The sequence below is a fragment of the Chelmon rostratus genome, chromosome 2 (genome assembly GCF_017976325.1).
Source record: "Chelmon rostratus isolate fCheRos1 chromosome 2, fCheRos1.pri, whole genome shotgun sequence".
NCBI lineage: Eukaryota > Metazoa > Chordata > Actinopteri > Chaetodontiformes > Chaetodontidae > Chelmon > Chelmon rostratus.
In genome coordinates, this window is record NC_055659.1 from 23,653,439 (window position 1) to 23,679,372 (window position 25,934).

At 43.8% G+C, this 25,934-nt stretch overlaps 1 protein-coding gene and 10 non-coding genes across 11 annotated transcripts in view; 9 read left to right on the forward strand and 2 right to left on the reverse strand.

The window, feature by feature from the left end:
• Nucleotides 1–25,934, reverse strand: part of eogt (EGF domain-specific O-linked N-acetylglucosamine (GlcNAc) transferase) — a 32,359-nt gene that overhangs the window by 4,570 nt on the left and 1,855 nt on the right. Inside the window, exons 3-11 of the mRNA XM_041955626.1 lie at nucleotides 25,278–25,378; nucleotides 24,856–24,964; nucleotides 24,528–24,622; nucleotides 24,331–24,435; nucleotides 9,131–9,237; nucleotides 8,827–8,930; nucleotides 7,933–8,025; nucleotides 7,258–7,329; nucleotides 6,413–6,499 (exon numbers count right to left, since the gene is read on the reverse strand). Coding sequence (XP_041811560.1) covers nucleotides 6,413–6,499; nucleotides 7,258–7,329; nucleotides 7,933–8,025; nucleotides 8,827–8,930; nucleotides 9,131–9,237; nucleotides 24,331–24,435; nucleotides 24,528–24,622; nucleotides 24,856–24,964; nucleotides 25,278–25,378 — 873 coding nt within the window. The remainder of the gene's footprint in view (nucleotides 1–6,412; nucleotides 6,500–7,257; nucleotides 7,330–7,932; nucleotides 8,026–8,826; nucleotides 8,931–9,130; nucleotides 9,238–24,330; nucleotides 24,436–24,527; nucleotides 24,623–24,855; nucleotides 24,965–25,277; nucleotides 25,379–25,934) is intronic.
• Nucleotides 565–636, forward strand: trnae-cuc. Its single transcript has one exon. It is a non-coding gene; the product is annotated as a tRNA-Glu (tRNA).
• On the forward strand, nucleotides 4,588–4,659 carry trnae-cuc. Its single transcript has one exon. It is a non-coding gene; the product is annotated as a tRNA-Glu (tRNA).
• trnar-acg lies at nucleotides 10,092–10,164 on the reverse strand. The gene has a single exon. It is a non-coding gene; the product is annotated as a tRNA-Arg (tRNA).
• On the forward strand, nucleotides 11,393–11,464 carry trnae-cuc. Its single transcript has one exon. It is a non-coding gene; the product is annotated as a tRNA-Glu (tRNA).
• On the forward strand, nucleotides 12,054–12,125 carry trnae-cuc. The gene has a single exon. It is a non-coding gene; the product is annotated as a tRNA-Glu (tRNA).
• Nucleotides 12,715–12,786, forward strand: trnae-cuc. The gene has a single exon. It is a non-coding gene; the product is annotated as a tRNA-Glu (tRNA).
• On the forward strand, nucleotides 16,636–16,707 carry trnae-cuc. Its single transcript has one exon. It is a non-coding gene; the product is annotated as a tRNA-Glu (tRNA).
• On the forward strand, nucleotides 17,653–17,724 carry trnae-cuc. Its single transcript has one exon. It is a non-coding gene; the product is annotated as a tRNA-Glu (tRNA).
• On the forward strand, nucleotides 18,687–18,758 carry trnae-cuc. Its single transcript has one exon. It is a non-coding gene; the product is annotated as a tRNA-Glu (tRNA).
• Nucleotides 24,137–24,208, forward strand: trnae-cuc. Its single transcript has one exon. It is a non-coding gene; the product is annotated as a tRNA-Glu (tRNA).

The following is a 25,934-nucleotide window of genomic DNA, read 5'->3' on the forward strand; positions in this document are numbered from 1 at the left end:
TTCACTGCTGGCTTTTTGAAAAACATGAATTTCCAAGCTATTGCTAAGCTGTGAAAAGTCTTGACAAGTCAAGATGGCTACAGTGAGTGTTTTATCGAAGCCTCAAAAGAAGGGATTGATTTGGTCGTCCGAGCAGAAACAACTACTCTACCACAGAAGTACAGTACAAGAAAGACTTAAGTGGATAAATAACTGAACATAAATAGCTTCAAGTTACAGTTGAATCTTTTTTCATTCTCCATGCTACACACACTAGCTGCGTTACTGACCTGAAAGTTGAACTAATGCTACGCAGAGTTCCCTCTTCTATAGATGAGGAGTGTGACGGCCAGCATAAATGCATGTTCACAAGTCACCTGTCCAGGTAAATCTATGATCTCTATATATAAACATTCATTGTAAATTGAGGGAGTTGCATCATAATGTTCCTTTTTGTTCTACTCATGTTATGTTGTGTTTTACTGAGGGCTGAGAAAATGGCACGTAGGATTTTGTACACGTATTAAGTCATTTTCCATTAAGACTGCATCCATACGGTATCACAGCTTTATGCATTTATACAGTTCCCTGGTGGTCTAGTGGCTAGGATTCGGCGCTCTCACCGCCGCGGCCGGGGTTCGATTCCCGGTCAGGGAATGCTCACCTTATGTGTATGTGCCACTTGTCTGTGCATCACTATTTAAAAATGTCATGCAAACATACTAACCAGACATGTAACACAGAACTATCTGGGATCACCTGTAAAAACACACACCTTTGGGCTACCTTCTTCACCATCATCACCTCTGACAGTCTATGCTTCAATTTGCATTGTAAACTTCAGAAAATCAGCATACTGAAAACAAACAGTATAAAACGTTCTGTGAAAAATGACCACTGTGATGAATCATCACATCTCTGACAGTTTCTGAAGACAATTGAGATTGTAACCTTCACTAAGATTGTTACAACTTTTTTCAGAGAGGCATCTTGGAGAGGTTTCAAATCTATGATAGTCAGTTCATTTTCCCATTCAGTTTGAATGAACTGTCAGTTTTCTTAACCTCTTTTCTTACACTGCTGTTACCCTTCATGATGGTTACTATTGTCCTGGGGTCCGTTTCACAAAGCAGGTTCAACAAACTCTGAGTGTAACCCTGAACTCTGAGTTGATCTACTCTGAGATAAGAAACTCTGAGTTTTCGATTCCACAACAGCAGATTTGAGTTAGTTTGATTAACTTGATGAGTAGGTTCACCTCGAGTTAAGCGTGTGCACCGCAACTATAAAAAGACAGCATCAATGGAACCCCGATTTGAGGAGTCACCATGGCAACGGGGAAGCAGGCGGCTGCCTACTTCACGCCACTGGATTTAGACATTTTAATGCGCTCATACAGCGAGTATGAACACGTTTTTAGACGGAAGTCCAACACCGCTGCAGCTGCGAAGGAGAGGGAGACGGCGTGGGAGAACATTGCTGCCCGGGTCAATGCGTGAGTATAAATGTAGTCCTTTGAAATCACAATAATATTACAGGGCAAAACTGCTTGAATGGTTGTCTATTAATTTATTTCATTTAGGTGCAATCCCGCGGGGGAGAAGCGCACTAGGCAGCAGCTTAAAATGAAATATAAAAACACTGTTCAAAACAGGTAAGACCTCGGCATGATCTCATGGAGGTATCTACCTCATTTTGATCATGTTTTACATTGTAAAGTAAATATTAAGTGGCTCCCTTTCATTGTAAAATTGGGTATATTGTGTTCATATAATGTTTTGTTTTTTGTTAACGAATGAAATAAAAGTGTTCTCATCTATATCCTGTTATGTTAAATAATTAAGCTTATATTTAAACTAACACAGACTTTTACTCAGCCAACAGAAAGAAGGCAGATGCATGAAGAACGGGTGGTGCCCTAACACCGACAACTGCCTGGAAAAGCAAGAACATCTATGCGTGGTCTGATAACTATCTCCTGACGAATATTTCATTCTCTGCGCAGTATTGCTGCACCTTCATCCACGGGATCATGATCAAAAGGACATGCCATGTTAACGAAATAAAGTCACCACCTACTGTGCCTAATGGACTTCCACTGACTGATATTTTAAATGATTTTTTTTTAATAACAGACGGCAGAACTACGCCAAAACTCGTCTGCTGACTGAATGAATGAATGAGGAAGTGAAATACGGTGTGTGGTTGAAAGAGGGCGGAGACACAGAGAAACTCGAGGTTCCTTGAGTAAAACCTGGTCCCGACCAGGTTAGGTTCATAGAGTCTGTTACAACGGTAACTGACTCAGAGTTTAACTTACCTCTGTCTGTGAAACAGGCTTGAGTTACCCCTCTTTCTCTGGTTTGACTTACCTTCCTAAGTGAAACAGAAAACTCAGAGTTTCCCTCATTTCAGGGTTAACATACTCAGAGTTTTCAGTACACCTGCTTTGTGAAACGGACACCTGATGTCTAAACTAACAAAGAATGAACTAAACCAAAAATATGTGCTGAACTGTGCATATGTACCTATTAATGTACTTCATTGATTCCAAAAACTGTGCTAAAAAGCACATCAGTAATTCCCTGGTGGTCTGGGGGCTAGGATTCGGAGTTCTCACCGCCGCGGCCATGCCGCTGCTCATCAAGTGCGACAACCATTCACACGCACGGATGGCACAGCTATTGGGAGCAATCTGGAGTTTAGTATCTCGCCCAAGGACACGTCGACATGCAGAGTGCAGGGACCATCGAACCACCGGCATTTCGATTAGTGGACAGCTGCTCTACCTCCCCAACTACAACCAAAATAATATCAAAACTAGATGGGGGCCTGCCCTCTAAAGTTATGCTAAAATCATGTCATTTTATATAACTTTTTGCAGACATGAAGCACTTACCACTCTCAATGTCATGGAAAACATACTAACCAGACACACCACTATGCTTCAATTTGCATTGTAAACTTCTCTATGGAAATCAGCATACTAAAAACAAATGGCAGAAAATGTTCCTGAAAAATGACCACCGTGATGAATCATCACATCTCTGACAGCTTCGAGATAACTCCCAGTCAGGGAACTAACCTTTAGCTGATTGACTACACTGACTACATTCACATTTCCCTTCTCAAGTCTTACCAACCACTCAAAGTGCTTTACAACACAAACCAGCAGTCTTACATTCACACACATTCATATAGTGGCGGCAAGGGCTACCACAAAAGGTGCCACCTGCTCATCAAGTGCGACAACCATTCACACGCACCAATGGCACAGCTATTGGGAGCAATCTGGAGTTCAGTATCTCACCCAAGGACACGTCAACTTAATGGACCATAGAACCACCCACATTTTGATTAGCGGACAACTGCTCTACCTCCCCAACTGCAACGAAAATAAAATCAAAACTAGATGTACAAATGAACCTCATTCGTGAACCGTGCATATGTAACCTATAAATGTACATCATAGATCCAAAGACTGTGACACTTAACCCCCCAATATGCTCCCCAGGCGCTTGAATGCAGCCCACTGCTCCTGTGTGTTTCACCGCATGTTGCATGTGTGTGTTTCAGTGAATCAGAGATGGGTTAAATGCAGAGAGTAATTTCCCAGTTTGGGATTATTAAAGTAAATGAAAAAAATACATATATATTATGAACATGGCAGCTAGTTATCAAAAACAGCTGTTACGAAAAACATCTTTTCACAAGAAAGAAAGTGCTTCATAGTCAGTATTATGTATGTGCATGTTCTCTTGAAGGCTAAAGTTAAGATATTTTTCCTTAAAATCTCCGGTAAAGTTTATTGCAGATGATGAACTTTTGGGGTAAGAGTATAATTAGTTGCATTATACGTGTGTATTTACGTTTCAATACCCAAACCATAATCTGAGAAAAAAGTGAGCCGGCAAAGTGCAGACATGCAGTGGAAATGAGATGAACTGCACCACAATATGAGGCTGTGAAAGCGCCGTAATTGTTTTTGTGATCACTCTGCTGATGAAGGTTGCGACAGGCCTGAGTCATCACTGCTGCACTGCTGCATTTTTCCAGTTGCCAAATATCTTAGTGTTATGCTCTCTTTCATTTCTGGTGAAAAGAGCATTATTGCTGTGGTAGGAGGAGTGAGTGTATCTCGAATGAGATCGACCCCAAACATTATCCCTGCACGATCTAATCTGTAGCGTTTCATTAACAGCGTTTGGAGAATATTTCTCCTACCTCTTCTTCTTTCCACTATATTCTTCTCCACTTAAGAAAAAGAAACTTAAGCCTCTTAGAAGTCCTTCTCCCTACTCCACACAGTTTTCACCTCAGGAGCTCTCTTAAAGGCTAAGATGCTTTGTGAATAACTTTTTTTCTTTACCAGGATCTAGTCTTAACTGCAAGGGGAAATTCTTAGAAAACATGAATTTCATCGCTACCATGAGGGAGCTGTCAGTCTTTTCATAGCACCAGCTGGTCTCACATGGAGTATAGTACAGTCACTAAACATTATTTGTTCTATAGATGGAGAATGTCAGGGCCTCCCCAACTGCAACCAAAATAAAATCAAAACTAGATGGGGGCCTGCCCAAAGACTGTGCTAAAACAGGTATCAGTAACTCCCTGGTGGTCTAGTGGCTAGGATTCGGCGCTCTCACCGCCGCGGCCCGGGTTCGATTCCCGGTCAGGGAATGCTCACCTTGTGTGTGACATGCAAAACTTTGTCTATGTGACTGCTTGAGAAGTCACAATAACTGATGGCTTGTTTGTGTACCATCATTTCAGAATGGATGAAAACATACTAACCAAACACACCACATGCTTCCATTCGCACAGAACTATCTGGGAAATCACCTGCAAAAACACATAGTGTTGGGCTACCTTCTTCATTATCAGTCATCACCTCTGACAGTCTATGCCTAAATTTGCATTGTAAACTTCACTAATGAAATCAGCATACTGTAGAAAATGTTTCTTGAAAAATGACCACTGTGATGTGAATTATCCTGCCTGACAGTTTCTGAAGACAATTGACATTGTAACCTTCACTAAGATTGTTACAACTCTTACTACTAATACTCTATTGTATTGTATCGAATTAAAACGGCGTTACTGAAAATATGCACATCCCATGCATAACTACAACAACAAACTAAAATAAAATACATTTTAAATAAATGCTCATAAATTATTTTCAGGAGCCGCATCAGAGGGATGGAAGAGCCGCATGCGGCTCTGACCCCTGATCCCTGACCCTGCATAACGCAACCCCAGACACCATAGTACGGTAGTTTCTGTCTATGTGCCTTATAATGCGGTGCACCCTATATATGAAAAAAGGTTTAAAATAGGCCATTCATTGAAGGTGCGCCTTATAATCCGGTGCGCCTTATCGTGCGGAAAATACGGTATGTTTTCAGTTTGGTTTGTTTGTCAGTAGGAATATGAAAAAACTACTAGCCCAATTTCCATGCAAGTTGGTGGAGAGGTGTTGCAAGGGCCAAAGATGAACCCATTAAATATATCCATATAGTGGTTGCACCTGAAGAAAACCTGCAATTTAGCCTCCAGTTAGCCGAGAGAGTTGTTGCTGTTACACTTGCTGATGGTTACTATTGTCTCAATGTCTAAACTGATAAGAAAGAATAAAGTAAAAGAGGATAAATGGTGATGATTAGCAAAAATGTGTGTCTGTATACCTGCCACTACTTAATGGATATAGGTGGTTTTGGTGTACTAGTTATGATCCTAGTGACTAATTCGCACGCACTGATGGCACAGCTATTGGGAGCAATCTGGACTTCAGTATCTTGCCCAAGGACACGTCAAGTTAATGGATTTGATTAGTGGACAACTGCTCTACCTCCCCAACTGCACCGAAAATAAAATCAAAACTAGATGTACAAATGAACCTCAAATGAACAAATGAACACATGTACACCGTAGATTCCGAAAACTGTGCTAAAAACCACATCACTAGCTCCCTGGTGGTCTAGTGGCTAGGATTCGGCGCTCTCACCGCCGCGGCCCGGGCACAATAATACGGGTTCGATTCCCGGTCAGGGAATGCTCACCTTGTGAGTGACTGCTGCTGAGCTGCTTGGGTAGTTATAATGATTTCCGACTTGACCGTGTACCGTCATTTGAATTGGCGTCATGTTGCCAATAACAGACTGCCTCAGCAAAGAGAACTGCTGCCATCAATACTGACCAGACAGTTGCTCAACAACACTCTGAAAAGTTAACACTGAGACAGTCTTCATCTCTGAAAGTTTACACTGTAAGCTTCACTACGTTTGTTACTACCTTTAATACAATTTGATTTAATAATATCAAATATCAAATTGGTGTTCATGAAACTGTGTCCACCCTGTGTATATAAACAAGCTTCTAATATGAATGAAGCAGATGTTAATTAGTGTTTCCTATTAGACATTCTTCCTACCTTTGGTCCATCTTGCGGGATGTTCAGTCGATGGAGGACATGCTGGGAGAACGCCCTGAACATTCCTTCACTGTAGCAGTCTGAGATCTGCCATCAACATAAAAGGGACCGTGTCAGTTTCACTCACATATACTATTTACTTTTCATCCATTCAACTCAAAATTTTGTATTAAAATAATTGTTTTGTTATAGGCTGTATATAGCCATGCAAAAGAATTAAGAATATAAGCATTTTTAGACAACCTACTCTCTGATTTGAAATAAATTGAAGGCAAATGGAATGAAGCCACTAGTGCACTGCACTTGGTTGTGACAAAATATATGTAACACACTGGGAATATGACAATTGTAAACATATTTCCTAATCCCCCTGGAATGAATATCATATGAGCCTATGCATTTCTCAATTGTAAGAATGTCACACATACACTGCTGCACTGCACCTGGAAATGTGAGCACATGAATATAAACATGACATGTGGTGCAGGGGCAATCAAAAGCATCATCTTGAGGCTGACCTATCAATATTTCACACCTCAAGGCTGGAGCCACAGGACGACACATATTTACATGGTATCATATTTATAGTAATCTCCTTGGAATTATCATTTAAATAACACAAGCACTTGCTGAGCTTCTGAATACATCACATAAGTATTTGACCTGAACTGCGTGTTTATGATTAAACAGGGTATTATTGTGCACATGGGCAGGAAATGCCAAAAACAAATAAAAGAAGACACAAACAAGGAAGCACTGAAAGTATGAGACACATATGTAAAGTACATCAGGTTAATGGCTGCACACACAAATACACGCGCAGATATACATGAGGGGTAACTTACGAGAGGCGTGTTGTAGAAGAGGCCATATCTCATTCTTGGGAGGAGGGAGAAGAAGGCATCTTTGAAACACACCTATGGACAAGTGTGAATAAATCAATGAAGTCAGCAAACAGCATGGCACAGAAATCAGTTTGTGTATATGTCATGGTGCTGTGCGCACATGCATACTTATTTGACACCTTCAAGTACTTTAAAAAACAATTAAATGATGATTTCAGTGCACATGAATAATTAGGCAGCATATAATATTAATATAAATCAACCATTGCCTTGTTTTACTTATTTTGTTGTTTATTATTAAGATTAAAAAAGTATTGTTTTATCTCATCTTACAACCTACTCGTTGCTGTGGAGTTTTTAAATTGCTGTTATCAGAGATCACTGAAGGCTGGAAATACTAACTTTACATTTTCTTACTTATAATATTTCATTAAGACCCGAGTTGCTGCTTGCGGACACATTTAACACAGCATTTCCAGAGCAGCAGAGGATTTTTCCTGTAAAAAAGCAACCCGCAACCAGAGGCCTGTAACAACATGCTCAAGCCTTTAATCATCTTCCATTGACTAAAAACAACAAATTTGGTCTGTAGTCCTAAACAAACATGTTTGAGTAACTGATGAGTTCAAAGGAGCCTACAAAGACCACCCAGAGGGGGCATTATACTGTACCTACTCTTTTCGAGTCATAGGTCTTCAGGTGGATGATGTCATACTCTGAGAAGGCCTTCCATGTTTCACTGAACAGATCTCCATAACCATAAAAACTCTGGGGGAAAAAATAAGAAGAAGGGAACAAATGTTAACTAAATTACTGTTACATCTGAAATTAAAAACAAAGCTGTAAAATTTAAAAAAAAAAGTCCAGCCATCAGCCGTGCCAGAGTCATTTATCTGTTTTCAAACTCTGCTGTATTTTTCTGATGCTTTGTACAAAGTCTGCTATTACACTATTATCTGTCAGCCTGCCACTGTTTGGATTGCAGTGTGCAGTTTGTGCTGAAAGGTCACTGTTTTCCTTCTCCCTGACAGTTTTCTCTCCCTCCCATTTCACTTTCTCTCTCTCCCTTTTCCTCTTTACCTCTGTGCACAGTGGAGGGAACAATGGGCCGGATGAGGCTTTCTGTAAAAGCACTGTTTTTTTAACTGCTGTTTCCCCGTGATGTGTTCATAGGGCACATGTGCCACTGACTTGTTAAACAAAACTTTGGCTGAAGTAGTTGCAGAAAAAATATTGCTTGGCTTTCTCACTCAGTTGTACTGCCCAAAATCAATCTCAGTTTTTAGGCACTTTCATTTGTCTTAGACACAAAACCCTTTGAATATTTGTATACCTGTGTGTTTTCATGATACTCTGGATAGTAATGAAGGGTGAAATTCCTACAACAAGTCAATAGCTCATGAATTGTTGTCATTTCCAGTGAGGATAGCAGGCATGGTCACCTGAATTTGTACATGTTTCCCAAACTGCACGGTGTGTGGCGGTAAGCCTTAAATAGAAACAACACATTCAGAAATATCTACACCTTCCTCTTAATTGTAACTGTAGTGGGAGGCATAGGGAACCCACCGTGTCCCACATGATGATGTTGATATCTGAACTGAAGGAGTTGTTGATGTGCTGGGAGATGTAGAGGTTGACAAAGTCACAGAAGTGGTGGTACATGTTCACCCCTATTAGAAAACACAGTTATTATTTTTGTCATCATGTCACAATGCTTACTATTGAATACTAGAAACACAACCTGACTGTGAAAACATCTTCACCCAGTATCTGGCCTCAAACAAGCTGAATGTGCAGACATGGAACAGAGCATGTGTATTGAACTTGTAATAAGAATAAAGGTTTTGTGGTGTAAATCTTTGTTACTTACCAGCATCCAGTTTCATGAAAACAGTGGGTTTTTTAATGATGATGTCACAATGTCCTTTCTCTATGGGATCAAAGTCCAGCTCTGTGTATGCCTGCAGCTCAGCGTACCTACAAAAACAGCACAGCACGTTAATATAATATTGTAACTAGAACTGTAAAAATCTGCTTTAACATGGTACAAGTGGCACACCATGGAAATAACAAAAAATTTAATCCAAAAACATTAAGAATAGTTTTCAACAGTGATCTCTACATTAGGCCTGATCAGTGATGTTGATAGATTTTCAATGTAGTGAGTCCCCAGGACCCACAAGTGGTCATTTGAGTGGGTCCCCAAGAAAATTTGTGTTTTTTGACAAATTGCAGTGTTTAACTCGGGCTCTGATCTGAATCTGAATTTCTGATCTTTTTCTTTGGTGGAATTTTAATATATTTTCCTTTCATAATCAACGTGAGTGAATACAGCATCGATCAGAGATGATAATTCTTGACAGTGGTTAGCCAGGAGTCAAAACTAGAACCTTCTGATCCCACATCAGACACACCTTTGTGCCACTAGCACACTGTCAAAATGCATGTTTTACTGAGATCATCATTTGCAGAGGGCAAGTTGCATGACAGTTCATTTCAGGTAGGGGTAGGTCACATATTATCATCTCTGAGAAGGGAAAAAAAGTGATGTGGCCATCATAGGCAACTTAGAGACACTTCACTTCACTTCATTTCAAACCTTCAGAAATGTTCTCAAAAATTAAACACTTCAATGTGTCCACTAATAGTGACATTACTAATTAATAGCAGAGAGAACATGTTTAACAATCAGAATAAGTGCTTAAGAATAGCTACATTTGGTGGACATTCTGAGCAACATCAATGAGGAAAAGAGAAAATTTTACATATGCGGTCAAGCTGTCACAGCTGACTGTAGCACAGCTCTAAATCAATGAGGAGAGAGAGAAAATCGAGCCAGCCAGGAGTCGAACCTAGAATCTTCTGATCCGTAGTCAGACGCGTTATCCATTGCGCCACTGGCCCACTGTTTCAGGAGCCTACAAAAGGCAAGAATGGAGCAGAAACTCCACCCTCACATTCCTGGCAGGCCCTTCCTTGCTGTTCAGGACTGCTTTGAGAAGGAGCAACATGTTTTCAACTCTTTTCACGAACACAATTACAGCGACTTCAGATACTATGCAAAATTGGACAACTTAGCTGCACCATTTGAAAGATCAAATATATATGCGATATAAGCTAATGTATATGCTGGGTTCTAAGATTTAACTTAGTTAGGTCTGTCTAACATTTCAAAGTAAGATCAAGACTCCAGATGTCTGTTGATCTTTAATTCATTCACTCAACTAAACCAAAATAAAATAATGTCAAAACTGGATGGCGGCCTGCCCTCTAAAATCATGCCATGTTATATATCTATTTGCAGACATGAAGCACTTACCGCTGTCAATTCAATTCCGAGGACCCATTGACATGCAGAGTGCAGGAACCACCAACATTCGGATTAGCGGACGACCGCTTTATGTCCCTAAATGCAACTAAAATAATATTAGGGCTAGACAGAGTCAGAGACTAAAAAGTCAGAGTTTTAGTTTAGCAGACACCTACACCTACACCTCTACCTCCACCTGCACCTTCTGTGTACTTGACTTTTATGTACACACATATACTATAATTATATACATTTTAGTATATCAGCACATTTCAGTTTCATTGGCATATTTTATTCTGTCGGAACATTTCACTGTGTATATTTTATATTTTATTCTGCTTGTATATTTTATTCTGTTTGCACATTTCACTTCCATATTTTATTGTTTATTGTTTAGTATATTTTATTGCCTAAGTATATTTTCATTCTGTTATATTTTTAATTGCTTCACGAATATTTTTTTTATTGCATGTTGGTTTATTTTATTTTATTGTAGTTATCTTAATTTTATTCACTCTTTCTAGTCTTATCTTTCTTACCATCTAACATGGGGGTTGCAATGAAAATTTCATTGACATGTGCAATGACAATAAAGACTCTTGAATCTTGAATCTTGAATCTTAAGCACTTACCGCTCTCAGTTCAATTCACATATCAAGGAACATACAGGGTGGACATTCAGGTAGATCATTCAGAGTCATTAATGCCTCAACGTAAGTGGTGCGCAAATGAACCTCATTAGGCGGCACAAACCCTGCACATGTGACCTATTGATGCACTTCACACATTCGAAAAATCCATGCTCAAAAGCACATAGGCAGGTCCCTGGTGGTCTAGTGGCTAGGATTCGGCGCTCTCACCGCCGCGGCCCGGGTTCGATTCCCGGTCAGGGAACTTACCTTTAGCCTATTTACTAAACTGACTACATGAATGTGGTGCTTCTCAAGTCCTACCAACCACTCTAAGTGCTTTACAATGCAACCCAACATTCTCCCATTAACACACATTCATATACTGGTGGCAGAGGCTACCACAAAAGGTGCCAGCGGCTCACTGAGTGTGACAACCGTTCGCATGTACTGAAGGCACAGCTGTTGGGAGCTACCTGGGGTTCAGTCTTTTGCCCAAGGACCCATCGACATGCAGAGTGCAGGAACCATTGAACCACCAACATTCGGATTAGCGGACGACCGCTTTATGTCCCCAAATGCAACTAAAATAATATTAGGGCTAGACAGAGTCAGAGACTAAAAAGTCAGAGTTTTAGTTTAGCAGACACGTTTAAGCACTTACCGCTCTCAGTTCAATTCACATATCAAGGAACATACAGGGTGGACATTCAGGTAGATCATTCAGAGTCATTAATGCCTCAACGTAAGTGGTGCGCAAATGAACCTCATTAGGCGGCACAAACCCTGCACATGTAACCTATTGATGCACTTCACACATTCGAAAAATCCATGCTCAAAAGCACATAGGCAGGTCCCTGGTGGTCTAGTGGCTAGGATTCGGCGCTCTCACCGCCGCGGCCCGGGTTCGATTCCCGGTCAGAGAACTTACCTTTAGCCTATTTACTAAACTGACTACATGAATGTGGTGCTTCTCAAGTCCTACCAACCACTCTAAGTGCTTTACAATGCAACCCAACATTCTCCCATTAACACACATTCATATACTGGTGGCAGAGGCTACCACAAAAGGTGCCAACGGCTCACTGAGTGTGACAACCGTTCGCATGTACTGAAGGCCCAGCTGTTGGGAGCGACCTGGGGTTCAGTCTTTTGCCCAAGGACCCATCGACATGCAGAGTGCAGGAACCATTGAACCACCAACATTCGGATTAGCGGACGAACGCTCTACGTCCCCAAATGCAACTAAAATAATATTAGGGCTAGACAGAGTCAGAGACTAAAAAGTCAGAGTTTTAGTTTAGCAGACACGTTAAAGCACTTACCGCTCTCAGTTCAATTCACATATCGAGGAACATACAGGGTGGACATTCAGGTAGATCATTCAGAGTCATTAATGCCTCAACGTAAGCGATGTACAAATGAACCTCATTAGGCGGCATAAACCCTGCACATGTGACCTATTCATGCACTTCACACATTCGAAAAATCCATGCTCAAAAGCACATAGGCAGGTCCCTGGTGGTCTAGTGGCTAGGATTCGGCGCTCTCACCGCCGCGGCCCGGGTTCGATTCCCGGTCAGGGAACTTATCTTTAGCCTATTTCCTAAACTGACTACATGAATGTGGTGCTTCTCAAGTCCTACCAACCACTCTAAGCGCCAAAGCTGGGGAACAATAGTCTGTATGGCCGGGGGAAGAAGGGGGAAGGAGGGGGGAAGGAGGAAAAGGAAGAAAAAGAGAGAAAAAAGGAGGAAATGAAGTGAAATGACAGTGATTATCGACTCTGTTGCCCGCCGGAAGTTATAGGAGTGAGTTTTTATGGTGATAGTTTGAGAAATACGTCCAAACGTGAATTTTTGCTGGCGTACAGTAGGGGGACTCTGGTTCCAAAGGTCGCCGGTTCAATCCCAACATGGACCATATCTCCACAAACCCAAACTCTTACAAAGTGTTATGAATCGTTCAAAAATCACTTAAAAATGAAACGCAAATAGGAACATGGGTTATTTTGAATAGCAACATTTGAGAACCACACATACACACATGTAACTTTGTGCGTTTTCTTTAGAAATAGATGCAATTTAAGGATACAATCTAATTAACAACTAATGGAATAAAGCACTGCAACAATGCAGCTGCCTTGTCTAGCTGACTGTACAATGTGGAACTACTTTTTGGTTCCTTTCTTGTTATTTCATTGTCTGCTTGAGTTTGCAAAAAGCTAAACTTTACCTGACTCCTGTTTTTACAGATATGTTTAGTAGAAATGATTTATTAGTCCTGCTGTAGAAATATACATTTTATTAGAAAATATACACCTTAATTCTCTCTCATGCACACAATTGTAACCATAACACACACACACACACACAAAGAAATTAATGAAAGAAAATGTATAAATAAACTGAATACAAAGTATAATAATTAAAGCTAGAAAACACTGCTCTACAATATATATACTGCATATACTAAAACACAATATCGACAGACTTTGCCAGGAACACACAATATTTGTCAGTATATACAGTATGTTATTTCTGTAATGCTGACTTTCCTGAAATACCAGACCTGTTACATGGGATGATAATTAAATTATTACAGCAATGGGCTGATAGAAGAAGCAGGCTATGGGGCATGGCTGTACAGGTGGGAGAGGGACAGGAGCAGCAGGAATAGAGGCAGCGGGCAGGTTGACTCCTCGCAGCAGAATACTACATTTTTGCCTCGTCAGTCGCTTGTTGTGCCACCGTCTGATTCACATCAAACAACTGCAGAGTAGTGTTGTGCATGACCGTACCATTACCCAGGACCAGCTGCCTGATCTTGCTGTAGTCTCTGAGAATCTGAGTCCATCTTGTCAGAGGTTAACTGCCTGTTTTCTAGGGCTCTTAATGTTACAGAGTCTGACAAAGTTGGACTCTACGAGACGACAACAGTCTGGCCACTTGGCAGGGGATCCTGTTGATGCTCAGACACAACATGTCATGCTCTCCACACCTGGTTTAAATTCAGGTTTCTTTTTTACAACACCTGAAGTGTCCTGTTGTCAGACACACGCAGTGCCATGCAGTGTATGCCACTCGCTGCTGGTGGCATACGCAGAAGGTTCTGCCACAGGGCTTTGATGGTGGTGGCCTGCTGGTTGCTCAGTGTTTGTCCAGTTTGAGTCCTCAGCCCCAGCAAATACTCTGCCAGGCTGTCCACTCGGTCCATCCCTGGGACACTGCGCTCATCTACACCCTGATAAATATAAGAGTACAGCAAAATCAAAAACACACAATATCACAGACAGACAAATAACACATCTGTCAGAGTGTAACTTCTCACAGCATCAGATTATTGTATTTCTGGATAAGAAAAATAACCTCATCATGATAACTGACCAGAGTAAACAGCAGGCGGCTGAAAAGAGGCCCCGCTTCCTCCCGAGCACCCTGACGCTGTCGATGTTGACACAGTGAAAAGGGTCCCCTGAGTGGCTGAAAGCAGTGAGGGGGGCTTCACTACCAGGGATGCAGCCTAACAGTCCTGGTTCATCTATGGAGGCCCTCCGGAGCCACAGCTGGAGATTCAGGCTGTTGCCTTCAGATGGTAACCATGTGATCAATAACTGTAGGTTAATTTAGTGTGTTTGGTCATTTAAAAGACATTCATTGTGTCACTATTTCCAGGATGATAATAATAATCATCATCATCATCATAAGCACAATAATGATATTAAGAAGAACTGCAAGAGAACATGCTCTAACATTATAACGTTACTGTAAGAACATTGAGGCTAATAAAACGTTAAGTTTATGTATTGTTCTTTGAGGAAAACCAGCATAAAGTCTAAATTTAACTTGACTGAAATCGCACGCTAATATGAGGGTTATAATTATGCGTCGCTCTATGTGATTTTATCTGAATCTACACAGACAGGGACAGTAATTAACAGCGACTCTCTCTGCACCGACGTGCACCAAGACAGTAACGTTATGCAACGGCATTAATGCCGATATAGCGCTCGTCATATAGCGTAACAGCGTAAAGAAGCTAGCTAGCTCGTCGTCAAAACCAAATAAGCGTAAAATAAGTTCGCCAGCAGCAGCAGCTCACCTCATTATGTCGGCGGATGAAACCTGAGAGCGGCAGAAGCGGACCGGGACACTTGAAGCGGCTTCAGCCGTAAATACCGCGGCCGGCTCCCGTTCCCGGGTTTATTTTCGTACTGGCCGGAAGCCGGCAGGGATTGGCCTCGGGGAAAGATGGAAATGGCGAGCCGCGATTGGCCGGGGGAAAAGATGGAAATGAGGCGCCGCGATTGGCCGTCGGCCGAAAGATGGAAATGGCGAGCCGGGATTGGCCGGGGGAAAAGATGGAAATGAGGCGCCGCGATTGGCCGCCGGCCGAAAGATGGAAATGAGGGCCCGCGATTGGCCGGGGGAAAAGATGGAAATGGCGAGCCGCGATTGGCCGTCCGGCGAAAGATGGAAATGGCGAGGCGCGATTGGCCCGCGAAAGATGGAAACGGGGAGAGGCGATTGGAGGAGGGGAGCCAGTCTGTCGGTCCCCGGGTAGTGCTTTACAATGCAACCCAACATTCTCCCATTAACACACATTCATATACTGGTGGCAGAGGCTACCACAAAAGGTGCCAACGGTTCACTGAGTGCGACAACCATTCGCATGTACTGAAGGCCCAGCTGTTGGGAGCGACCTGGGGTTCAGTCTTTTGCCCAAGGACCCATCGACATGCAGAGTGCAGGAACCATTGAACCACCAACATTCGGATTAGCGGACGACCGCTTTATGTCCCCAAATGCAACTAAAATAATATTAGGGCTAGACAGAGTCAGAGACTAAAAAGTCAGAGTTTTAGTTTAGCAAACACATTTAAGCACTTACCGCTCTCGGTTCAATTCACATATCAAGGAACATACAGGGTGGACATTCAGGTAGATCATTCAGAGTCATTAATGCCTCAACGTAAGCGGTGCGCAAATGAACCTCATTAGGCGGCATAAACCCTGCACATGTGACCTATTGATGCACGTCACACATTCGAAAAATCCATGCTCAAAAGCACATAGGCAGGTCCCTGGTGGTCCATGCAGAGTGCAGGAACCATTGAACTACCAACATTCGGATTAGCGGACGACCGCTCTACGTCCCCAAATGCAACTAAAATAATATTAGGGCTAGACAGAGTCAGAGACTAAAAAGTCAGAGTTTTAGTTTAGCAGACACGTTAAAGCACTTACCGCTCTCAGTTCAATTCACATATCGAGGAACATACAGGGTGGACATTCAGGTAGATCATTCAGAGTCATTAATGCCTCAACGTAAGCGATGTACAAATGAACCTCATTAGGCGGCATAAGCCCTGCACATGTGACCTATTCATGCACTTCACACATTCGAAAAATCCATGCTAAAAAGCATATAGGCAGGTCCCTGGTGGTCTAGTGGCTAGGATTCGGCGCTCTCACCGCCGCGGCCCGGGTTCGATTCCCGGTCAGGGAACTTACCTTTAGCCTATTTACTAAACTGACTACATTAATATGGTGCTTCTCAAGTCCTACCAACCACTCTAAGTGCTTTACAATGCAACCCAACATTCTCCCATTAACACACAATCATATACTGGTGGCAGAGGCTACCACAAAAGGTGCCAACGGCTCACTGAGTGTGACAACCATTCGCATGTACTGAAGGCCCAGCTGTTGGGAGCGACCTGGGGTTCAGTCTTTTGCCCAAGGACCCATCGACATGCAGAGTGCAGGAACCATTGAACCACCAACATTCGGATTAGCGGACGACCGCTCTACGTCCCCAAATGCAACTAAAATAATATTAGGGCTAGACAGAGTCAGAGACTAAAAAGTCAGAGTTTTAGTTTAGCAGACACGTTTAAGCACTTACCGCTCTCAGTTCAATTCACATATCGAGGAACATACAGGGTGGACATTCAGGTAGATCATTCAGAGTCATTAATGCCTCAACGTAAGTGATGTACAAATGAACCTCATTAGGCGGCATAAACCCTGCACATGTGACCTATTGATGCACGTCACACATTCGAAAAATCCATGCTCAAAAGCACATAGGCAGGTCCCTGGTGGTCCATGCAGAGTGCAGGAACCATTGAACTACCAACATTCGGATTAGCGGATGACCGCTCTACGTCCCCAAATGCAACTAAAATAATATTAGGGCTAGACAGAGTCAGAGACTAAAAAGTCAGAGTTTTAGTTTAGCAGACACGTTAAAGCACTTACCGCTCTCAGTTCAATTCACATATCGAGGAACATACAGGGTGGACATTCAGGTAGATCATTCAGAGTCATTAATGCCTCAACGTAAGCGATGTACAAATGAACCTCATTAGGCGGCATAAGCCCTGCACATGTGACCTATTCATGCACTTCACACATTCGAAAAATCCATGCTAAAAAGCATATAGGCAGGTCCCTGGTGGTCTAGTGGCTAGGATTCGGCGCTCTCACCGCCGCGGCCCGGGTTCGATTCCCGGTCAGGGAACTTACCTTTAGCCTATTTACTAAACTGACTACATTAATATGGTGCTTCTCAAGTCCTACCAACAACTCTAAGTGCTTTACAATGCAACCCAACATTCTCCCATTAACACACATTCATATACTGGTGGCAGAGGCTACCACAAAAGGTGCCAATGGCTCACTGAGTGTGACAACCATTCGCATGTACTGAAGGCCCAGCTGTTGGGAGCGACCTGGGGTTCAGTCTTTTGCCCAAGGACCCATCGACATGCAGAGTGCAGGAACCATTGAACCACCAACATTCGGATTAGCGGACGAACGCTCTACGTCCCCAAATGCAACTAAAATAATATTAGGGCTAGACAGAGTCAGAGACTAAAAAGTCAGAGTTTTAGTTTAGCAGACACGGTAAAGCACTTACCGCTCTCGGTTCAATTCACATATCGAGGAACATACAGGGTGGACATTCGGGTAGATCATTCAGAGTCATTAATGCCTCAACGTAAGCGGTGCGCAAATGAACCTCATTAGGCGGCATAAGCCCTGCACATGTGACCTATTGATGCACGTCACACATTCGAAAAATCCATGCTCAAAAGCATATAGGCAGGTCCCTGGTGGTCCATGCAGAGTGCAGCCATTGCAACCATTGAACTACCATTGAACTACCAACATTCGGATTAGCGGACGACCGCTCTACGTCCCCAAATGCAACTAAAATAATATTAGGGCTAGACAGAGTCAGAGACTAAAAAGTCAGAGTTTTAGTTTAGCAGACACGTTAAAGCACTTACCGCTCTCAGTTCAATTCACATATCGAGGAACATACAGGGTGGACATTCAGGTAGATCATTCAGAGTCATTAATGCCTCAACGTAAGCGATGTACAAATGAACCTCATTAGGCGGCATAAGCCCTGCACATGTGACCTATTCATGCACTTCACACATTAGAAAAATCCATGCTCAAAAGCACATAGGCAGGTCCCTGGTGGTCTAGTGGCTAGGATTCGGCGCTCTCACCGCCGCGGCCCGGGTTCGATTCCCGGTCAGGGAACTTACCTTTAGCCTATTTACTAAACTGACTACATTAATATGGTCCTTCTCAAGTCCTACCAACCACTGTAAGTACCCTACAACATAATCAAACATTCTCTCATTCACACACATTCATAAACTAGTGGCAGAGGCTACCACAAAAGGTGCCAACGGCACAGCTGTTGGGAGCAACTTGGGGTTCAGCCTTTTGCCCAAGGACCCATCGACATGCAGAGTGCCCGAACCATTGAACCACCAACATTCTGATTAGCGGACGACCGCTCTACATCCCTAAATGCAACTAAAATAATACTAGGGCTAGACAGGGCCTGTCCTCTAAAGTCAGAGTTTTAGTTTAGCAGACACGTCGCATTAACCGAGATGGCGGTGCGTGCAGACGCAGCAGCTCGTAGCTCCCGTGTTTCCGTTTTTGTTTGTTTGTTTTTACTCCTTTTCACGTTCACCACTCTTCTGGAAGCTCTAACACAGTACAGCAGGTCCGACCTGTTGAACTTTCGGACTCCACACACCCCCTAAACTGGACTTTATTCTACCGGAGCTGCTACGGACCCCAGAGCCCACCACCATCCCCCCGCTGCTGCCAAGGAGACAGAGGAGGCACCGTAAACAAAAGTGGGGCAAGTGAGCAGGCTTGCATGTTAGGCTACATGCTAACCCTCACAGACCGGCTCTCCCCAGTCCCTTCCTCACTAACGCCAGGTCTCTCGCCAACAAAATCGATGAGGTCTGTTTAAGGATAGTCTCTCGCCGGATGGACAGCTGTGTTACCATTGTCACAGAGACCTTGCTGGACGACAACATCCCGGACGCAGCGGTGGAGGTCGCGGGGCACTCTCTGTTTCAGGTGGACAGGACTGCAGCTTCAGGTAAGAGCAGAGGGGGAGGTTTGGCGCTGTGTGTACACAATGCCTGGTGTCCAGCCACACGCACCGTCAGCATGTTCTGCTCTCTTGATTCGGAATACCTGGTGGTGAAATGCAGACCGTTCAAGCTGGCTAGAGAACTCTCGTCCCTTGTTATTGATGCCGCCTACATCCCACATTAGAGGAGCTGTACTGCCTGATCAGATGATCAGATGAACGACAACCCGGAGGCAGCTGTGATTGTGGCGGGGGACTACATAAATATACATAAAGTCTCCTATCAGAGACAGTAACATTTTGGATCAGGTTTACTGCAACATCGCTGCTGCTTACAAGGCTGTAGCAGCTCCACACCTGGGCATGTCAGACCACATCTCAGTGAAACTCATTCCTGCCTATAAGCCTCTGGCCTGCAGAACAAAGCCGACCACCAGGACAGTACAGATATGGACTGAGGAGGCCTCCTCTGCACTTCAGGACTGCTTCGAGCTGACAGACTGGATTGTGTTCAGAGAAGAGGCAGACCTAGAGGAATATACATCCTCTGTATTGTCCTATGTTGAGTTCTGCACTGATGCTGTCCTCCCTGTTAAGACCATCACAGTGTTTCCAAACCAGAAACCATGGCTGGACAGCACAGTACGGTCCCTGCTAAAAGCCCGGGATACTGCCTACAGAGCTGGTGACAGGCTGGCTTATAGCAGGGCTCAAACAGAGCTGAAGAAATTAATCAAGCAGGCCAAGCTCCAGTACAAAAACAAAATTGAAGATCACTTCAAGAACAACAACCCACAGAACATATGGAGAGGCATCAGAAACATGACAGACTACAAGCCAAACACTCGCCAGCCACAATCCCACCCTGCCTGACACTTTAAACAGCTTCTTTGTCCGCTTCAACACATCAGACAGCAGAGAAGCTACACACCTACCCCGGCTGGAGGAGCAGCACCAGCGCCTCATCCTGCAGCAGCACCAGGTGACATCCACCCTGAGGAGGATCAACACCCGCAGAGCTACAGGACCGGATAAGGTGTCAGGCAAGACTTTGAGGACATGCGCTGACCAGCTAGCAGGAGTGTTCCTGGACATTTTCAATCTGTCCCTGCAGCTGTCTATGGTTCCTGAGTGCCTCAAGTCCTCCACCATCATTCCGTAACTAAGAACACATCCATCACCTGCCTGAATGATTACCGGCCTGTTGCTCTGACCTCGGTAATCATGAAGTGCTCTGAGCGGATTATTCTCAGGTACATCAGAGGCTTCATCCCCTCGGACCTAGACAGCCTTCAGTTTGCCTACAGAGGGAATCGGTCCACAGAGGATGCTGTCTCCATCACCCTGCACACAGCCTTGACCCACCTGCAGCAGCCCAACACTTACGTCAGGATGCTATTTGTAGACTTTAGCTCAGCTTTCAACACTGTCATCCCAGACAAGCTGGCGCTGAAGCTACACGCAGTGGGTCTGCCTGCGTCACTGTGCCACTGGATCAGAGACTTTCTCACCATCTGCTCCCCCAATACACACCCAGGGTGCGAAAGGAAGCTGGGCAGAAGAGGACTGTGAAAGTGTGGACGGAGGAGGCTAATGGCAGACTGAGGGACTGTTTCCAGACCACAGACTGGAGCATGCTCTGCAGCTCTTACGGAGATGACATTGACGGCCACACACTGCATCACGAACTACATAAGCTTCTGTGTGGACAGCACTGTGCCAACTTGGAGGGTACAGTGCTTTTCCAACAACCACCCCTGGGTCACCCCTGAGCTTAAAGTCCTCCTGAAGGGTAAGGGCTTTTAACTCAGAGGACAAAGAGGAGCAGAAGAGAGTCCAGCGCAAGCTCCAATGGAGGATCAGGCAGGCCAAGAAGGACTGTGGGAAGAAGCTGGAGGAGAAGCTGGGCCAGAACAGCACGCGGGACGTGTGGAGAAGACTGAAGAACATCTCTGGATTTGGAGTGCCAGAGGGACAGCTGATGGAGACTAGCGCTTGGAGGATGAATTAAACTGTTACTTCAACAAATTTGATTCTCCCCCCACCCCCTCTGTCCCCCTTCCTGCTCCCCCCCTCTTCACACATTTCCTAAAATAACTCACGCCAAGGAACCAGCCCACTACAGACATGCCACATCCCACCTCATGAAGGCCATGGAGAGGCTCCTCCTCAGCCACCTCTGCTCCGTGGTCAATTCCACCCTGGACCCACCGCAGTTTGCCTACAGGCCCAACACCGGGATAAAGGACGCCGTCATCTGCCAGCTGCAACGGGCGCTCACCCACCTGAAGACCGCCGGATACCCTGTGAGAGTTATGTTTTTTGACTTCTCCAGTGCTTTCAACACCAACAGACCGGCATTGCTGAGGGAGAAGCTGGAGGACAGAGAAGAGTGGATAGATATCTGGCTGCCTGGACCATCGACAATCTCACTGACCATCCACAGTACGTGCAAATGCGCAGCTGTGAGTCAGAGGTGGTAGTCTGCAGTACAGAGCACCCCAGGGCACCGTCCTTTCACCTTTCCTCTTCACCATCTACACTTCGGACTTCACCTACAACACGGTCAGCTGCCATCTTCAGAAGTTCTCTGATGACTCTGCCATCATGGGCTGTGTGTCAAAGGGGAACCGGCTGGAGTACAGGTCAGTCATTATGGACTGGTGTGAGTGCAACCACCTGTGCTTGAACACCAGTAAGACAAAGGAGATGGTAGTTGAGTTCAGAAGAAGGACACTACCACATTCACCAGTGAACATCCAGGGGGAGGACATTGCGACAATGGATAGTTTCAAGTGCCTGGGTGTTCACCTCAACGATAAACTGGACTGGTCCCACAACACTGACGCCCTGTACAAGAGGGGCCAGAGTCGCTTCCACCTCCTGAAGAGACTGAGGTTCTTTGGAGTGTGCAGACCCCTGTTCAGAACTTTTTATGACTCTGTTGTAGCCTCTGCTATCCTCTATGCTGTTGTCTGCTGGGCCCTGGGCAGCACAGAACTGTCCTGGGCTGCCCAATGGACTCTGTGGAGAAAGGAGGCTGTTGGCCAAGCTCACAGCCATCACGGACAGCTCTCACCCACTGAACTGGACTATAGAGGAGCTGAGCAGCACCTTCAGTGGCCGACTGAGACACCCTCAGTGCAGGGAGGAGCACTACTGCAGGTCCTTCATTCCCACCGCTGTCAGACTGTACAACTCAAATGTAGTGCTGGGATGAAAAAAATTGATCCGCCAATTTTAAATCGATTCTCATTTTATTAAAAAAAAATCGATTTTCGTGTCCTAAGATCAATTTTTTATACATATATATATATATATAATTTTTTTTTTCCTGGGTTAACTTTAACCCCACCAGTGACATGACCATTGACTGTATAAATAAGGACGTGACTCGCACAGGCACGGCATGAAGATACTTCTCATAACAACATGGCGTCGGGCGGTAGCAGCGAAGTTAGCCGAGCTGCAGATTTGAAAAGACCAGCTTAAAGCTATTTCGGTTTTAGAAATGTCGAGGCAAAAAAGGAACTTGACAGGAGCAAAGCAATTTGCAAGATATGCCAGATGGAGATAAAATTTTGCGGAAACACGACCAACCTCAGGAACCACATGCAGCGACATCACCAAGATATCATGTCCAAGTCCACCGCCGGACCACAACAGAAGAGAGCTAGCTGGTAGTTGTAGAGCTTCCTTAAGTTTTTTCTGTTGTGGTCCGGCGGTGGACTTGGACATGATGTCTTGGTGATGTCGCTGCATGTGCACTAAAGCTTTGATGTGACTTTTGGACAGTTTACAGTTCACGTTTAAAATGTCCAGTTTACATGTTTGCATTTTGAAAGCAATTGAATGTCTTATACTTCTAAAGATTTACAGTGAGATTTACTCTAAAGAAAAACTGTGAGACACTCATGTTTTCTAAGGTACCCTACTACCCCTGATGTTGTTTAGATTAGTTTGATTACTTAGCCTGTAAGCAGCAGCACTTTGTTTCCATTAACTGAATCTCTTTATTTTTTATACATTTTGATGAATTACTTCACAGCTGTTTGTGGACAAAATGGCCAAATTAAAGGTACATTTGTATTTAACGGATTGGGTGAATTCTTAATGTCATATTTTTAATACTGCATCAGTAATTCTGCTGTACATCACGTCTGTAAAATACTCGTCTATCAGCTTTCTGTGAGGGGGATTGGTCCTTGCCATTTTCACTTATAACCATCATTAACTGCCAATACTTCATTAATTTGCTGCCAAATGTCAATATAAAACTATTGTTAATATGTTGCACAACTAGACAATCAGGAAACAGCTCAAAAAACAGGTTCTGAAGGGCTTCTGTTAGAGTAAATTTCTCCATTGTGAGATTAATAAAGTTTTATGCTACATTAATACCTACAGGCACATGGTCAGCAAAATGAGTACTTGTGTGAGAGAAAAGCACCATCTAGTGGCATTCTGAGTTACTACAGCCCAAAAATCTCAGACAACCAGTTGTCACAGATGCCCCTCCCTGGTGGTCTAGTGGTTAGGATTCGGCGCTCTCACCGCCGCGGCCCGGGTTCAATTCCCAGTCAGGAAACATTCTTTTGGCCTCAATCTGTAGCCATAAACCCATTTTTTCACCAATTCACAAGAGCTCATACCAAAGTCATTGGCTAAAGCTCAGTAAGTAGGTGTGTGAATGCGTGTGTAGTTCCTCACCAGGATTGTAAGGGGCTCTTGTGCTCTCCCTCTGCAGCAAGTGCTCGCTTGTTCAGTCTGCAACAACCGCCGATCTCACCATTCTGAATGAAGTCCTCATTGTATCTACAGCATAAACATGGATGAGTTTCAAAACACAGGCATCTGTGTCAGTGTAGTGCTTTTTTCATGTCCATGTCACTTTCAAGAATACCGACCTCTCATGACTTCTGCGAGGCTTACGCAAGTCCAGGTAAAGGTTGGTTGCCTTGCAGAAGCGTGTGTAGCTACTACATTTTAATGATGAGTCCCCCTGGAAAAGCAGAAATATTTAGTAATTAGGTGACATGAATAGCGTCTGGACCTTTGGGGATTGTAAGAGCCGTCTCTTTGCTATACTCTCCCTACACTACTGCTTTGGAACTGCAAATTATGTTCAGGCCTATTGTCTGTGGACTTTTGTTTAAAACTGTGTCTGTTTCTACCTGCTGTTTCTTCCTGTTGACTCGGGAGGCCTGTGGGAACTAAGGAAATGAGCAGACTTACTGGCTTGCTGGCCTTGCAGAGTGTTTTGAGCTCAGAGAGGCGCTCCTTCACATAGCCAAAATCAGCCTGCTTCCAGAAAAGCTCCTGGGCTGCCTCCAGAGAACGGGCCCTGACAGATCAGAGATTTAGGCAGAGTGGCAAAGCCAGAACCATAATGGTTCATCAATGACGCATGCCATGAATGAGTACACTTTATCTTAGGAAAAATAACAGAGACTGTGGTTCAGTAAATCCAATACCTATGAATAAAAGATTGCTATCATTTGTTATACTTCAGATTATGCAGCACCTGACACATCATGGATGGCTGCTAGGAGAATGTGAAAAGTAAATTATGAATCCGCATTATACTTCTGAGAAGGATGTGAGTGAGAACTTAGGTGAGAACATAGTGTGTTAGAATGTGAAGTGAGGAACAGTACCATCCAGAGTCAGCTTTGGTACAGACTGGATAGCTAAAGCGCTTCTCTGGGTCACAGTTCTTCTCATAACCCCAGCAGGCAGACAGATCCTGCAGTCCATCCTGTTGTAAAAGAAAAAGTGTGAATATATACATGCATGTGAGGAAGGGCGGGGGTTCCCTGCCTTACTATGGACACAATGCAGACTCTGTGGACACACAATCATTTTCATGTGCTAAGAAAGCAAAGTCAGACCAAAACTAGATCAAGAATATTTGCTAATCCAATTATTGAGTCAACTAAACTGATGGAGAACAAAAAATAACCTATACACAACAGGACTATAAGTATCTAAAACATGCTTTTCTCTAGTACTTCTGTTACTACAATTGCAATTGCACTTGTTAATTAAACCCCAGATCAAACGCCACTCATTCATTGCTTCAGTTAGAGTCAAGCAAAGTACTTTTTTAACAAGTTACAAGGGTGCTAACAGCTATAGTCAAACAATAATTCTGATGTTCTGTCTATGTGAAGCGCCAAAGCCATAGTTCTGAACTTTAAAAATCATCCTGTATGGAGCATGGCCAGAACAGTCTTTGATGTCTTCTTACTAGCCACAGGACAGCAGTGTCCACTCATCAATGTGCAGAAATCACATCACTCAAAACTGCAACT